General features: G+C 37.3%; 1 protein-coding gene across 6 annotated transcripts in view; it reads left to right on the top strand.

The window, feature by feature from the left end:
* LOC129722031 (protein furry) overlaps positions 1-16,775 on the top strand; it is a 149,925-nt gene that overhangs the window by 27,215 nt on the left and 105,935 nt on the right. For 2 of the 6 annotated variants that reach the window (XM_055675217.1, XM_055675212.1), the window contains exons 1-4: positions 3,199-3,311; positions 10,328-11,622; positions 11,686-13,197; positions 13,326-13,406. In XM_055675217.1, the coding sequence (XP_055531192.1) occupies positions 3,227-3,311; positions 10,328-11,622; positions 11,686-13,197; positions 13,326-13,406 (2,973 nt within the window). In that variant the 5' untranslated portion in view covers positions 3,199-3,226. Of the gene's footprint in view, positions 1-3,183; positions 3,312-10,041; positions 10,179-10,327; positions 11,623-11,685; positions 13,198-13,325; positions 13,407-16,775 lie in introns of those variants that run through there. The other 4 variants (XM_055675214.1, XM_055675215.1, XM_055675216.1 and 1 more) reach the window with 4 other exon arrangements.

Raw genomic sequence — 16,775 nt, 5'->3', positions numbered from 1 at the left:
GCCTAGTGTTGGTAGTTCGAAAATGACCGTTAATATGGGTAAGCAAAACACGCTAGAAAATAATTGTACACCTATCACTCCAGCTAATATTGCTACCGAAAATATTTTTTCTAATGTCAACTGCCTGGGGCCTATTACGGCAGGTAAACTTTCTTTTTTGCAACAGGCAATGTTCGATCTTATGAACGCTATGTTGCAGGCAAAATCAATGTTTGAAGCCATTCAAATAGGCACAAATTTTACTATTAAAATTGTTTCTAATTTAAAATTTAGCAATGATTTTAAATAAAACAATTAAAATATTAAATTGGAATGCTCGCTCATTGAAGGCCAATGAGAATGAGCTTTTTAATTTTTTAACAGTAAATAATGTGCATATTGCAATTATTACTGAAACATTTTTGAAACCTAACATAAAATTAAAATATGATCCCAATTACGTGGTTCATAGATATGATAGGATTCAGGGTTCCGGCGGTGGAGTTGCAATTGTTATTCATCGCCGAATCAAACATCGTGCTCTTCCCCATCTTGAGACGAAAGTTATTGAAACTTTGGGAATTGAAGTTCAAACTGAACTTGGGATTTTATTTATTGCCGCAGCATATTTACCATTTCAATGCACACGCGAGCTCAAAAATTATTTTAAAGGTGATTTACAAAAACTCACCAGAAATCGTTCGAAATTTTTCATAATCGGCGATTTTAACGCTAAACATCGTTCATGGAATAATTCTCAAAGTAATTCCAATGGCAAAATTTTATTCAATGATTGTTCTTCAGGATACTATTCTATTTTGTCTCCGAATAGTCCTACATGCTTTTCTTCTGTAAGAAACCCTCCAACAATTGATTTGGTGCTAACAGATCAAAGTCATGTATGTAGTGATTTGATCACACATGCTGACTTTGATTCTGACCATCTTCCAATAACATTTTCTTTATCACATAAATCAGTTTTAAACCCTATGAGCTCTGTTTTTAATTATAACAAGGCTAATTGGGAAAGATACAAAACTCATATTGAGAGAAATTTCAATAATGAGCTTGATTTGCAAAACGAAGTGAATATTGATTCCGCTTTGGAAGCATTAAAATGTGCAATTGTTGATGCCAGGAATTATTCTGTTCCAAAGGCTCAAGTGAAATTTGATTCATCAATAATTGACGAAAATCTTCAACTTCTAATTCGTTTGAAAAATGTCCGCAGACGTCAATATCAACGTTCTCGTGACCCTGTTTTTAAAACTATTTATAAAGATTTACAGAAAGAGATTAAGCATAGATTTACTCTTCTGAGAAATCAAAATTTTGAGACTAAAGTTGAAAAATTGAAACCATATTCAAAACCATTTTGGAAGCTGTCGAAGATTCTTAAGAAACCTTCAAAGCCTATTCCAGTTTTAAAAGATGGTGAACGTTTTCTTGTATCCAATGAACAAAAGGCTCAAAGACTTGCTCAGCAGTTTGAGAGTGTTCATAACTCAAATTTGAATTTTGTGAGTCCAATTGAAAATGAAGTCACACGTCAATTTGATTTAATTTCTTCCCAGATTCTTTTACCTGCAGAAATAATTGAAACTAACTTGAATGAGATTAAATCAATTATTAAAAATTTCAAAAATATGAAAGCACCTGGTGACGATGGAATCTTTAATATACTAATCAAACATCTCCCTGAGAGCACAATGGAATTTTTAGTGAAAATTTTCAATTGCTACTTCAAAATTGCATATTTTCCCAAATTATGGAAAAATGCAAAAATTACTCCCATTTTAAAACCGGATAAGAACCCAGCTGAAGTTTCAAGTTATCGACCAATCAGTTTGCTTCCTTCAATAGTAAACTGTTTGAGAGAATTATTCTTAACAGAATGATGTCACACATCAACGAAAATTCAATTTTTGCGAATGAACAGTTTGGATTTTGCCATGGGCATTCCACAACTCATCAATTGCTCAGAGTTACTAATATGATACGAGCTAACAAATCTGAAGGTTATTCCACTGGAGCTGCTCTTTTAGACATAGAAAAAGCATTCGACAGTGTTTGGCATAAAGGTTTGATTGCGAAATTGCAAACTTTTAATTTTCCAATTTTCCTAATCAAAATTTTAAAAAATTATCTTACTGATCGAACTCTGCAGGTTGTCTATCAGAATTCAAAATCTGATAGATTTCCTGTCAGAGCAGGTGTGCCTCAAGGTTCAGTCTTGGGTCCAGTCCTGTACAACATATTCACTTCAGATCTTCCTGATTTGCCTCCAGGATGCACAAAGTCATTGTTCTGCGATGACACAAGCATTTCCGTAAAAGGAAAAAGTCTTCGTGTCATATGCAGTCGATTGCAGAAAAGTTTAGATATTTTTTCTTCCTACTTGCAAAAGTGGAAAATCTCTCCCAATGCTTCTAAAACTCAAATGATAATTTTTCCGCATAAGCCTAGGGCTTCTTTCCTCAAGCCAAACAATAATCACGTTGTCAAGATGAATGGGGTTATTTTAAGTTGGTCCGACAAGGTTAAGTACTTGGGACTAATTTATGATAAAAAACTTATTTTCAAAGAGCACATTGAGAGTATACAAGCCAAGTGCATCAAATATATGAGATGTTTATATCCTCTCATTAACAGGAATTCTAAACTTTGTTTAAAGAACAAACTTTTGATTTACAAACAAATTTTTAGACCAGCAATGCTTTATGCTGTACCGATCTGGTCAAGTTGCTGTTCAACAAGGAAGAAAACGCTCCAAAGGATTCAGAATAAAATTCTGAAAATTATTTTGAAGCGTCCTCCTTGGTTTGGTTCACTCGAATTACATAGACTTACTGGTGTTGAACCATTAGAAGCTATGTCAAATAAAATTATTAACAATTTTCGACAAAAATCGTTGCAATCCTCAATTGCTACGATAAGCTCTCTTTATAGCCAATAAGTTAGCAATTAAGTTAGTTGTAAGTTTACTTCCCCTTTCCTGACAAGTAGGTTTAAATGCCTACGAATTATAAGTCCTAATTGCGAAAGCAAACAAATCCTAACAATTAAAATTACAAATTTCTAACAGTGTTGAGAAGTCACCATTTGTGATTGGACACACATACTTATTATTTACTAATATTTATCATAAATACTTAAGCTACTAACAAATCCCCCCTTTCTGTTGCATGAATGGCAAACACAAAGCACCCTTATTCATAACGATTGTTGCCGTAGAGAAATTCGTTTTATGTTGGAACGAAGCAGTATTTCATCGAAATTGTTTAGAGTAGCCGTACGGATTGGACAGTCATTGCATATCTTTTCTTCTAAACGTAAGTATTGAATGTTATGGTCAAAAAAAAAACCTAAACATTTTTTTTATTATTGACACTATGTTTGCATTATCAAAACAAACATGAAACAGTCTTCTGCCAGGTGACATTTTAACTAATGGTTTAAATAATTTAACTGAATTTGTGTCTTCTACGTTACTATCTTGATATCACCATCTTTATCAAGAAACACATATCGCAGCTAGACATGGAAGACAGGTTTCCAAAGTTAGGCAAAACATATAGGGAAAATTAACGATTAGTCTTAGAACATTTTTCGTAAACTTTTTTATTTCAGTATTATTGCTATTTTTTCGTAAATTTTTCAATTGCTTTACCGACGATCATGTACTGTAGTTTCATGTACCACCCAGGCCCTGATTTAAAGGGGGGCAAGGGGGCAACTTCCCCGGCCCTCCCAACTTGAGGGCCTCCCCTAGTCCTAAGCCACATCATTGCTAAAGCAACACGTCAGCTTGGCTTCATTTCTAAAATTGCTCGTGATTTCAACGACCCCTACTGTTTAAAAGCTTTATATTGTTCGTTGGTACGGCCTCTACTTGAAAACGCAAGCATGATCTGGTGCCCTAATCAACTAGTATGGTCCATTCGTATCGAACGTGTGCAGAAAAGGTTCATTCGTTTTATATTAAGGAATCTACCTTGGCGGTACCCGATTACCCTGCCTCCTTATCCGGATCGCTGTCGTCTACTTGGACTTGACACTCTTGATCGACGCAGGAAAATTGAGCAAGCACTTCTAATAGCTAAAATCATCAATGGTGAAATCGACTCCCCCTCCTGCATTCGCACATTCCTTAAGGTTGACGACCTATTCAATTTTAGGGTACTGTCATATAGTTTTAGACAGCAACTTGCTAACTGTAGATTTTTATGAAACGTTTATTATTATCATTCATGTAAACCTAGGATAGATTAATTTATACAAATACAAATACAAATAACAGACGGGAAGACGACAGCATAACAGACGGGAAGACGAAGTGAAAATCTTTTTTTTTTGATCGTCACCTTCCAGCGGAGCGTGAAGTCATTGCACAATTTGAAATAATATTACTTCTAAATTTAAGTTTTAAGGAAAAAGGGCCTCACGAATTTTTTCAACTCCGGGCCCCCCAACACCCAAATCCGGCCCTGATAATTTCTAATTTTTATTTTAAACTGGCAAAGATCTAGCCTATAGTTAGGCACTTATTCAATTGTACCGAAACAAGTTATCCAGGTTTTATGGTGTTTCAAGAAGAGTTAGGTAATTTTTTGAGTCTTTAGTAATTTCACTGCAATATTATTTGGTTCTTTTCGTCCAGGAGAAATAATATAATGTACTAAAATTAACTTTACAGTAATACTCATAGTTTATGTATATATGAAGAAGATCTTCAACCGCTTGGAATAGATTTTGAACAGGATCGATTGAACGACCTCTTTCGCAAAATTTTGTTTCTCGTGAGCGCTTCCAGCAAGAATAATTTGAAAATAACCAATAATATAATCAAACATTTTTGATTCGAATGAAACCTATACCCACCCCTCCTTCTGCTACTTCTGCTCCTACGCCTACTCCTACTCCTACGCCTACTCCTACGCCAACTCCTACATCTACCCCAACTCCAACGATTCATCCTGGTCCTACGCCTATTCCTACTCCTACGCCTACTCTTACGTCTACACGTCTACTCCCGCGCATACCCTTACACCTACTCCTATACCTGCCTCTAGGTGTAGGTGTAGTAGCCTACTCCTGCTCCTACGCCTACTCCTACTCCTACGCCTACATGAAACACTGTCCGTATGACACGAATAAACTCGAGAACAGATCAGCAGATCGGTGTGAAATATTGTATGTATGGGTTTTTAGATCATAAAAACTAATGTTAACTACCAAAAGCTTTTTGATTCAAAATAACTCTCTGCATCTTTGAAAATCATCAGAATACAAATATTTTGGAAAATGTTTGAAATATAATTTTCATAAAAAAATTAATCTACCATAAAAAAAATAATTTTCATTTCTCCATCCTGGACTTTTTTTAAAATTTGCGTATTAACATCAAGTTTATTAAAATAAAATCAACTCTTGTTTTTAAATTGAAATTTAATGTTTATTTTTAATTTTTTTTGGTCAAAAAAATTTTTTTTCGTACAGTATAATTTTTTTATGATTTATTTTCAATTCTCTACAACTCATTCTCAGACAGTTTTTCTATACAACCAACGGTTTTTGGGCTACAATGCTTCGAATAAAACCTATGCCAAAAGGCATACGCCCTTTTAAAATATAACTCATGGGTGCAAAAAATCTCCCCATCTGTGAAAAATGCTCAGTTTGCTGAGCCAAATACGTGTGCAAAGTTTCATTCAAATCAAAAATGTTCGATATTCGACCATAGGTCATTTGGCGCGATCTTGCTCTCAAGCAAATAGAACCAAGTGAGGAGGTCTTAGGGGACAAGACATGTTTCTATGGTGGTTTGATATCCCTCCCTCCCCCGAAAGGAAGGGTTTTTAAACAAATGAAACACAAATTTCTACATAACTTTAGAATCAATTAGGCATGTGGAACAAAATTTGGAAAGCGAGAATTTTTGAGTACAAGAGTTGTTTTTATGAAGATTTGACACCCCTTCTTCCTTAGAAGGTGGAAATTGCACACAAATGAAGCTATTTTGAATTCCAAGACGGCGACTTTCGGTTTCTGGAAAACAGCCCAAACTGGCCGAATTATTTTCAAAGGCCAGAAATTGACTCCACATGTCAATTTAAATCCAAGATGACAACTTCCGATTTCGGAAAAACAGCCTAAAATGACTGAATATCGTCCAATATCGGTATTTCCGTAACGGTATGATGCCCAGGAACCAAAAAATGACCCCAGATGCCACCAATGGTTTTCAGGGCCACTATTAGGGTGGCAATAAAAATCGACTTTTCGAATTTCGCTTAGAAGTAGTGCTCAAAAGTTTCATCTCATCGAAAAAAACTCCATGCAAAATTTCAGTTTAATTGGACCTTGGGAACACATGTTTCAAGGTGGTTAAGTTTTCACTCTTTTGATTGATGGAAAAGTGCTCAAAAATTTCAGAGTCGCAGAAAGTCGATTTTTTTTCGAAAATGTTTTTTTGAGATAACACTAGATCTCTACGTTTCATGCATTTCTAAAACATGTTGCATTAAAAATTTTATTTCGATATTGACCATTTCATGTAACTAGCTATGTTTTTCTTAATTACCTTACCTTAGCGCTAAACTGATTGCATACATTCATAGCAGCTACTCCGTGATTGATTCGAATCAATAAAATTTCACAGTGAATCAACTGAATGGAGCTGGGATTGACCGATCTGCAGATTTTTCTGTTTGAACTCAACGGCAAGGTTCTAGCATATATGAGCCGTTGCGGAACAGAGTGGTCTAAAGACCATTTTTTTCGAAAAAGAGTTTTTTTTTGCATAAAACGCATCTACTCAAGAAACTGAAGTTGGGAAATAAAGACAACTTCGAAAAATCGAACTTCAAAGCTGATGTATAGCGTGTTGAAATTTCGCGAAACAGAATAGGGTCTATGAACATAAATCGGTGTAATAATATCATATAACACGTAATATGAAGCATATTACATGTGATAAGTAGCATGTCACTTGTTCTGTACATGTCACAGGTGCGAGCGCTTTGAAGCACCCCTAAATCATGTCCGATTGATCCAATCTCGATGATGAATTTTTTTTTTCATACAAGCATTGCCACTCTAGTGTCCGTGGAGATTCAGAATCTTCTCCAAGCAATTTTCCTGGTACACCTTCTAGTTGATTTTTCCTTTTTTGTTATGATCTTCGCCGGACAGCCACTACCGGTCGACGTTCCGGGATCTGGTAAACAGTGCTCACGGGCATATTTTTCTCCCAAAAGTGGTCTACTGCAAACTTTTTTCTTCGATTTTCATGTGTTTCGAACCGTGCAACGCGCTCGCGGAGTGCTTGTTGTTTCGATGCCATCTTTGATCGAACTGACAGCACCCGCGCGAAAAGAAACTGGCGACCCGTTTCTAGGGAGCCCAGAGAAAATCTCTCTCAGTGAAATTTTTTTTACGTTCTTTGCTTTTCTCCATACCCATTAATTTTGAAAAGCCAGATTTCCAGGAACTTGCTCGAGAACGGATAACGTTTAAACCTATTAAATATTCAATATTCGAATCGACTAAGTCGTAAAAGTTGCCTCTCATGAATATGAGGAGTTACATGATGCAAGGCAAATTTAGTGAGACTAGGCTTACATTAGGACAAGGTTTATTCGAAACTGATTGAGAATTCCACTAAAAAACTATTCGAATTTAGTATCAATTGCAAGAAAAGATAAATTAAATTGAGAGTGCGAAAAACACGAAACAAAAAAAAAAAACGAAGCAAACTAAAAGTGAGCAAAAATTTGAGTCAACTAAACTGCCGGTAACCGCAAGTCAGTCCCATCTGTAAAAATGTTAAATTGAGAAAACAGCTTCGAAAGATATTTCATTCACGCTCAGTTATAACTTATTTAAAATGAATTATTTTGACAACATTCATGCTAAAATATAGTTTGCATACTAGCCTGCACTAATTACGTTGTAAAAACCACTGAAATCATTGATTTTATGATAAAAACCTTGACTGACTTGCCGTTACATTCTACACCGAAGAGAAAAGTAACCGCAAGCCAGTCACATTGCCATGTTGAAACTATAGTGCGTGTTGACGAATTGTTATTCGTTGCCGTGGAAAACTGTCAATCCTTCGCTGTTAGGAAGTGTATGTCCATGAGAACCATTTAAAACATATCAACGTTGGAAAATCTCTTGATGTACGGAACCGATGAAGCTTATCCGGTGAGGACTCGGATAAAGAAACTGAAGCCTGGTTTGCAGTTGGTTCATCCGACAACAAATGTCAACATGATACAAATCCATATGAGGTTCGAGAATCACCTTTGGAGATTTCTTGGAACGATTCGCTGGATTCTGATGGAAGTTTTTTCGATAGTCAAGATCTCCCGGATAGATCTACGAAGAAATGAACCAAGAAAAAAAATTGATTTGAATTCGTATTAGCAGAAAATTCATCACCAATTCGAACTAAAAAATAATCCCAATTGATAATTGTTACTAGATAACTTATTTTCATCTAAACGGTCATATCGAACTTCTCTTCTTCACTCCCCATCCATTTTACTGTTGTATTATGCATGTTTTTTTGTAAAACGGGACTGACTTTCGGTTATTTTTCTTCTGGGACTGACTTGCGGTTACTTTGCATAATGGGACATTTCGACTTGGTATTGATTTCCACTTTTGTTAAACAAACCACTATTTTTATCGGTACATCTGAAAATATACTCAAAGCTAGGCCAAAATCCGATGCTAACTCAAAATTGACAAAATTACAGATGGGACTGACTTGCGGTTACCGGCAGTAAAGGTCATTGCTAATTTGGGTAAAAATTAACACAAAATGTCGTTAGTTTTGCTTCAGTCGAGTTCCAATGTGTTTTGATATAAATGAATACCGATTTGTTATCAAGTTTGTTTTCATACGCGGGATACACCGATTAATTTTTTGTATTCCCATCTAACCTATTTCGAAGAATTTATTAAAATAAAAATTAAATGCAAAATATTTTACTTTATTAACCATGTAAGAATGAACCAAAATTGTGGCAAATCAACAAACTTCTAAAATAAGTCTAAGGAAAATTAAGAAAGTTTCGAATAATTTCAATTGAAATAATATAATAAAATAGACAAGACAATATTTAAACAATGCTACAAAATATCAAAATTCTTGAGTCAGAAAATTTTGAGTTTAAATAGATAAAAAATTAACGTTCCTTTATTGGTTTGTGTCTACATTAACCACCTCAAAGTTAGAAGGTTACCTTTTTTCAATCAAATACTTTTATTTGAAATGAGTAAGATTTTTTTTTTCATTTCCCATATCAACCTGTAGTTGTTAGGATTTTACGCTAGCAGCGAAAGGCATACGATATAAATAAAGCAAGCTACCCTTGAAATGTGTTTTCCAGCTGTTCCATTTCGTTTATTACCAATTTCTTTTTTTCACATTTGATTTTCATTGATGACAGTTGTTATTTTGAATAAATAACCACATCACTACATATATTAAAGTTGTACTAGCAAAGCGCGTAATTCGTTTCCATCAAGTATCCAATCAAAATTTTACTGTTTATCAATAATAACGAACCTGCTTCATACAACATAACTTACGAAGGGTGCAATCCATTTAAAACGTACTAATTGCTCTGTCGAGTGTTAGAGGAAGACCGGTGCGCCACGGTATATAAATAAAGCAGAAAGCAATAACTAAATATATTTCATGGGCATCACGGTGTTACGCAAAGGGCATCACGCGATATATCACATTGCCAATAGCAAGGGCAGCATGGTAATCCTGAAAATAAATACACACACCTAAAAATATTTTATTTTGCGGATACTGATAGTGATAGTGGAGGTGGAGCAGCTTTTGTTTTGAAGCAGCTATTATCCCATATTTTTTGCCTACGAACCATGTTTAATAGTTTAGGAAAATATTGCTAGTTGCGGTTTTCTCAATTGCTTTTCTCTACCATGTAAATATTTACCACTTCTTTCCCATAGCGCCATAACTTCCTGTATGGTGGAGGTGATGTTTGTAGTTTACCGTTTGGAAGTCAGTAGTTCACAGGACACGACCCACTCCTGCCCTGCCCGGGTTTCGATAGTTCAGTATTGGACTGTAGGCAAGCAGTGCTATTCCGAACCGAAACTTTGTTGGTTTTGTTTATCTCTTATGTCCTACTCATCTTTTTTCGCCGATTGTAAGCCAGTCCTGTTAGCAAAATGTAGTCATAATTGACACGTACAAAATAGATATAAATAATTAGTCGCAGTGGTCTAGCACCCTGCAGGGAGAAAAGAATGGTTCTACTAATTTCATTATCGTTTGTTTTTCGCTTCTATTCCATAGAACCACAATCTGGCCCCAGCAGTGAGTGCAGCACAAATGTAGTTAATCAGCAGAATCTATCGCTGTCGGAACCACCGTCTCTATCGGACGGTTTATCATCGGTTGGCGGCTCCAGTGACTCTACCAGCATCATCACTAATGCTCGCAGTTCAATTAATTTCACCGGAACGCCAAAGCTTGGTAGCGGCGATCGCAGCTCGAAAAACGGCTCGCAGCTGTTGTCCTCTTCAGCCCCCAGTAACGGGTCCGGTTCCGGTCCTGGACCAGGAAACTTCGGTACAGATGGCAGTTTTGCTGACGAAGGAGATACAGTGACAATAGTGGAAAATCCTGCTGAAGTTGAAACGATAAAATCTCCGATGGCCACAACCAATAATTCGGTGCGATTGGGTCTGTTGCCCTGGAACACACATAATCGAACGTCGGTCGTTCATAGCAGTGCATCCGTGACAGTCGATTTGATGGCGGCTTGCGACGGAACGCTGCGACCGGGAGAAATCGTAATGCGGACATTGTTTGCTGATTTCACACTGCAGGCGGAAAAAAAAATTGAAATAGTGATGCTGGAAAGTTCCGATAAAAATCTTGCTAAATTATTGCAGCGTGGTGAAGATAACCAGTTTGATCAGTTGCTGCAAGCGCTGGGCTCTGTGGCTGAGCATTGTTTACCATCGTTGCTGAAGGCGTTGCTAGCTTGGTATCGGCATCAAATCTGCGATGGCGATATTAAACGTGACTACAAACGTTTAGAGACTGAAAGGCAACCGATAGCTGCAAAGTTCAGCAATGATTTGGAATGTCAGCTGCAGCGAAGAGAAGCGGCAGTTGAGTTTATTTTCTGCCTGGCGCTGATTGAAATTCTTCGGCAGTTTCCATTTCATCCGGGTCATGACGATATAGTAAAAAACATCGAGAATCTCGCATTCCGACAGTTCAAGTACAAAGAAGGTGTACAAGGATCGCCGAACGCACAGTACAATCACATGATTGCGGATCTCTATGCGGAAGTGATTGGTGTGCTCGCGCAAAGTCGCTTCGCCTCCGTTCGCAAGCGATTTATGACAGATTTAAAGGAATTACGTAGCAAGGAACCTACTCCACATACCACACACAGTATTATAAGCTTATTAATGGGGATGAAGTTTTTCCGTGTTAAAATGGCTCCCATCGAGGAGTTTGAGGCATCTTTTCAGTTTATGCATGAGTGTGCTCAGTACTTTTTGGAAGTTAAAGATAAGGACATCAAACACGCGATGGCTGGTCTGTTTGTGGAGATACTTGTTCCTGTAGCCGCGGTAAGAATAACTACCAGCGAGTTTCAGCACTTTGTACTAATATTTCGTATACTTTTTTCACAGGCCGTCAAAAATGAGGTTAACGTTCCATGTGTGAAAAACTTCGTTGATCTACTGTACTCGCAGACGCTGGATGCGTGCACCAAATCCAAACACAAGCTGGCGTTGTTTCCGTTGGTGACGTGTTTGCTATGTGTATCGCAAAAATCGTTCTTCCTCAGCAATTGGCACTGCTTCCTTGCCATGTGTCTTAGCAATTTGAAGAATAAGGATCCCAAAATGAGTCGTGTGGCTTTGGAGTCACTGTATCGGTTACTGTGGGTGTACATGATAAGAATTAAGTGCGAGTCGAATTCAGCGACCCATTCGAGACTGCAAAGTATTGTGAATTCGTTGTTCCCTCGTGGCTCAAAAGCGGTTGTCCCGCGAGACACTCCGCTGAATATATTCGTCAAGATTATCCAGTTCATCGCTCAGGAGCGGTTAGATTTCGCTATGAGGGATATTGTTTTTGAGCTGCTTTGTGTGGGGCGTCCCATAAAAATAATTATGACACCGGAACGGATGAGTATCGGATTGCGAGCGTTTTTAGTTGTGGCAGATTCTCTGCAGCAAAAAGATGGTGAACCTCCGATGCCAAGAACTGTTGGCGTTCTACCTTCCGGAAATACGCTGAGAGTGAAAAAGACCTACTTAAACAAGATGCTGACGGAAGATACCGCACGAAGTATTGGGATGTCTAATTATTTTCCACACGTGCGGCGGGTTTTCGTTGACATTTTGAGAGCACTTGATATTCATTGCGGTAGACCACTGATGATGACGATTAATCAAAATCTCAACAAAGAACCGGATGAGATGTTGACAGGTGAAAGGAAGCCCCGAATCGATTTGTTTCGTACGTGTGTAGCAGCTGTTCCTCGAATAATTCCGGATAATATGACGGGCCACGAATTGGTCGATATGCTGTCCAGACTTACAATCCACATGGATGAAGAATTACGAGCGTTGGCACATCAGTCTTTACAAACGTTGGTTGTAGATTTTCCCGATTGGAGACAGGATGTGATTCAAGGATTCACACAATTTCTGGCAAGAGATGTTGTTGATACATTCCCCCATCTGTTAGATAACGGAATGCGTATGCTTTTTGCCTTTTTAACTGTTTGGAAGAATGCGTTAAGCAATAGTGGTGCGAGTAATAGCAATAACAATACGCTCAACACAAAAGTTGGACCGAATACAGCTGCAGCGCAGCGCGTTGTGTTTTATCAACAAGATTCAGGATTTTCAAAATCCCAGCCTCAACCAAGCACTCCTTCGTTGAATGCTGCAACAATTAATTCAAACTCGAGTGGCAGTTCTGGAATTTCTTCAATCACGCAAACCACTACCATTCCTGCGGTTGGAAGTGCGGATACGACTGGCCATGGCTCAACGCTAAACTCTGCGGGGAAAAAAAGCCATGACCAACCGCTTGCTACCACTATGCATCTCGTGGAGGGCTTTGCGCTTGTAATGTTGTGTAACTGCCGACCGGCACCGCGGAAATTTGCGGTTAACATTTTGAAAGAGGTACATATAGAATAGTGTTATATGTTTCCGTTATTGCGGTGCATAATTTGAAATGAATGCGACTCATTTGGTTGTTTTTCTTTTGCTTTATTTTTCATATTCAACATGTGTAAACGACTACATCAAAGGTGAAAATTTTGATGAAAGCCCTCGGAATCGTAGAAACTGAGCCACCACTGATTGATGTCATCGATAGGTGTTGTCCTCAGGTAAGCTTCATATCCCTTTTCCACGATTATTTTTAATCACATTTTTTCAAACGAATGTTATATAATCTGTGTTGGTATGAAAAAGTGTTTATATGTGATCATTTTTCTATGTAGGATAGTTAGTGTATAAATTGGCCATTTAATACTCTCAGCAATACGAAAAAATAACAAAAAATCCACACACGGTTAAGAGAAATTGTAGAAGCTGTTTTTTCTACAATTATCTTATTTGATATCTTATTTGATCGTCCGCATGTTTCCCGCGTTTGATGGAAACAGCTGAAATTGGAAACCCAGAAGCTTAACAAAATGCCAATTAAAATTTTGGTTATATGAATGTTGAAAATGTTGAGATTAATTAAAGAAAAATAATTCACTGAAAAGATTCTAATTTAACGAAACCTAAAAATGACTTTAAGTTGTATGTCCCTGGACAATTACTGAGATGAAAATGACTGTTTATTTATCGGATGTTATTGCGAGATGTCTAGTGAGTTGCGCAATTATGCTCACACCACAACGTAAAATGAATCTTGCACAATAGAATAAGTCAGCGGTTTTCAACTGGGGGTACGCGTATCCTCAGGGGTACGCGAAAGACTTCAGGGGGTATGCGAAAGACTTCAGGGGGTACGCAAAAGAAAAATCAGTTATGGCGGGCAAAGCAATTTTCCTTTATAATTCAAACTTGTTCTTAAAACATGACTGTAGCAATCAAACAAACCATAGTTAAATTTTAAACCTTCACTAGACAGAAAACGGCTGAGTACCGCTGGAATAAGTCAATTATCCGGATATAATCCGTTTGTTGGCAAGAATTTCTTTCTACCAACGAAATCTGGATAAATCTAGTACCATATATACATTTTGAAGAAAAGTTGGACACAACAGCTCAATAAACTGGTCTTAGAATAACAATGGTCGACTAAAGCCAAAAAAATGTTGCCCTAAAGCTCCAAATAGTTACTCTAGAAAAATTATAGCTTTAAATCGTTTCCGTGAATTTTGGTGCCCCTAGTGTATGTAGTGGTGAAAAAATGGAAAAAAAATAACAAATAAAATATCTTGAAAAGCTAATTTTGAAAAAAAATATCTTAGTAAAAAAAATGTTTAAGGAATAAATTAAAAACATAATATGAATCGAATATCTCAAAATGCGCATTTCTTATAATCTTTTTCTTACGAGAACTTCAAAATGTAAGCGTTATTCTTAGTAAATTTAAACTTTAATATGGTATTCAATTCAAATAACCATTCTTGCTTGGGTAACATTCTGCAATTTTGATATGAAAATAGATTTTTTAAAAATGATCCAATTATTCAGAAGATAGATGTCAGCGCCATCTGTAGAAAACAATAAAGTTGCTTGAATACATTTTTCAAAAAGATGTTTTTATTGTGAATAACATTGCCGAAGTCATGAATACTGTAAAAACAACTGCTAAGGAGTTATGAGGTTTTGTCGCACCAACGGATCAATTTGCCCCATTGTGCGTCACTCACTTCCAAAACGGATTGCGTTGTAGTAGGAATATGACTGCGGGAGAATATTGAAGCAAGGGAAAAGGAGAGAACAACGTAAAAGATGAATTGTTTTTCTGCGATACCGCTTACGCGTTATATGAACAAACTTCAAGAAAAAAGTTCCCATGCATAATCTCTTCTCAACCGTGAGGCAGCCTCTTTCCCAGTGCCAGGTATAGTCACAAAATTCCATTCCTACTGACAGACAGAATTAGTATGCAACCTTCCGTTGCACAGTCTGAAATAATATATTTTCCCGACATTCCTTCGTCGGAATAAAATGTTGATACTAGACACCTTGTTTCCCATGGGAAAACTACGACGGTCACATGACAGCGAAATAAGCAGGCAATAAAAGAGTTCCTCTTTTTGAACATCAAATCGCCTCCCGCTTGTCTGAGCCACCCACAATGTATATCTTAAAACGGTTCGAAGAATATCTAAGTATTGACAGGAAATTCGGAAAAGGACAACTGGTTTAAAAAGCGTCGAAGCAGAAGCTAATTAAAAGCACTCAGAAAACGCTGATTGACTTTTTCATTCGACTCGTTTAGTCAGTGTTAACCAGGAAAACCAGATGTGCAGATTTGTCTGCAAAACGCAGATTTTTAGAGTCCGCGTGCAGATTTTTATTAATCCACAGATATTTGCAGATTTTCAATAGTTTCTACAAATTTTTGTCGGAGTCTCCTTTTATATACGCAGTGTGCAGATTTCTGCCTGCGTGAGCGAGTTTTTTTTTCGAATCACGGATAGATAGACGGATAGATATTTTTCAGATTTCAAGTAGATTTCTTCGGTTTTTTCGAGCAGTTGCAGACATTTTTCAAAAACATCTGACATCTCTGGTGGTAACGATGACAAATGAAGTCATCGCGAAATTTCGTAAAAACAGAATTTAAATGTTTAAAGAATTATTCGATTCCCGAAATCAAACCGCAAAATATTACCCACTTGCGGTCTACCCGCGACCTCCCAGCTGCTGGATTCAATGAGATGATGCAGCCCAAGCATAAACATTGTTTACATTGGATTCCGGAACCGGAACTAACGAATCAGAACTTTTTAGTTGCACTTTGGCCACGCAACTAAATTAACGCTAATGTGGCGAAGCAAAAAAATTTTGCCTATCCTACTTATTTTGACTATCCCCTTTAAATTGCTGATTTTTCATGGGTTTATCTTTACACGCACTGACAAAACTATCCATTCAGCATTAATCATAGTAACCCATGAGTCAGCAGAAAACAATTGACAGCTCTATCAGTCGAACTCTTACCTCAATGGAAAAAAACAAAGAAACTACTTCGTTCAGTACTCAGTAGTGTGCATCTACGACTTGGCACTTTTGGACAACAATCAGAGCATCGAAATAAAGCCCGGTTCTGGACGGCCGACGATCCTGAGCGACAAGAAGCTCCAAAGATGCTATTTCGATGCGTGCCCTTGTCGGTGCAACCGGTCAAACAGTGAAAAAGTGCCAGGCGAGCATGGACATACAACGGCAAAATTGTTAAAATTCTGTCCACGTGGAATGGGGATGGCCCCTAAACAGAAGGTCGAGTTCCGAATCGGAATGTGGCACCAAGGCTTTGCTTTGCTTTGTGGTGTTGGCTCACAAAATTTTCATCACACATCTCTCTCAATCAGTATTTCTTAAGCTAAAATTTCATTTATTTATTCCTTCAAGCAAACTCGAAGTGACTTGCGATTAGGGTGTAATTAGCAAAATGTAAACTTGATGAGCTCCATAGTCGCAACGTTACAGAGTTCGCTTTGACAAGCGGATGGTTGTGAGTTCGAATCTGAGTAGAATCAGACTATTTGGTGGTTGTCAAAGGACTT

The sequence above is a fragment of the Wyeomyia smithii genome, chromosome 2 (assembly GCF_029784165.1).
Source record: "Wyeomyia smithii strain HCP4-BCI-WySm-NY-G18 chromosome 2, ASM2978416v1, whole genome shotgun sequence".
In the NCBI taxonomy this organism is placed as follows: Eukaryota; Metazoa; Arthropoda; class Insecta; order Diptera; family Culicidae; genus Wyeomyia; species Wyeomyia smithii.
This window is presented reverse-complemented; position numbering and strand designations above follow the sequence as displayed.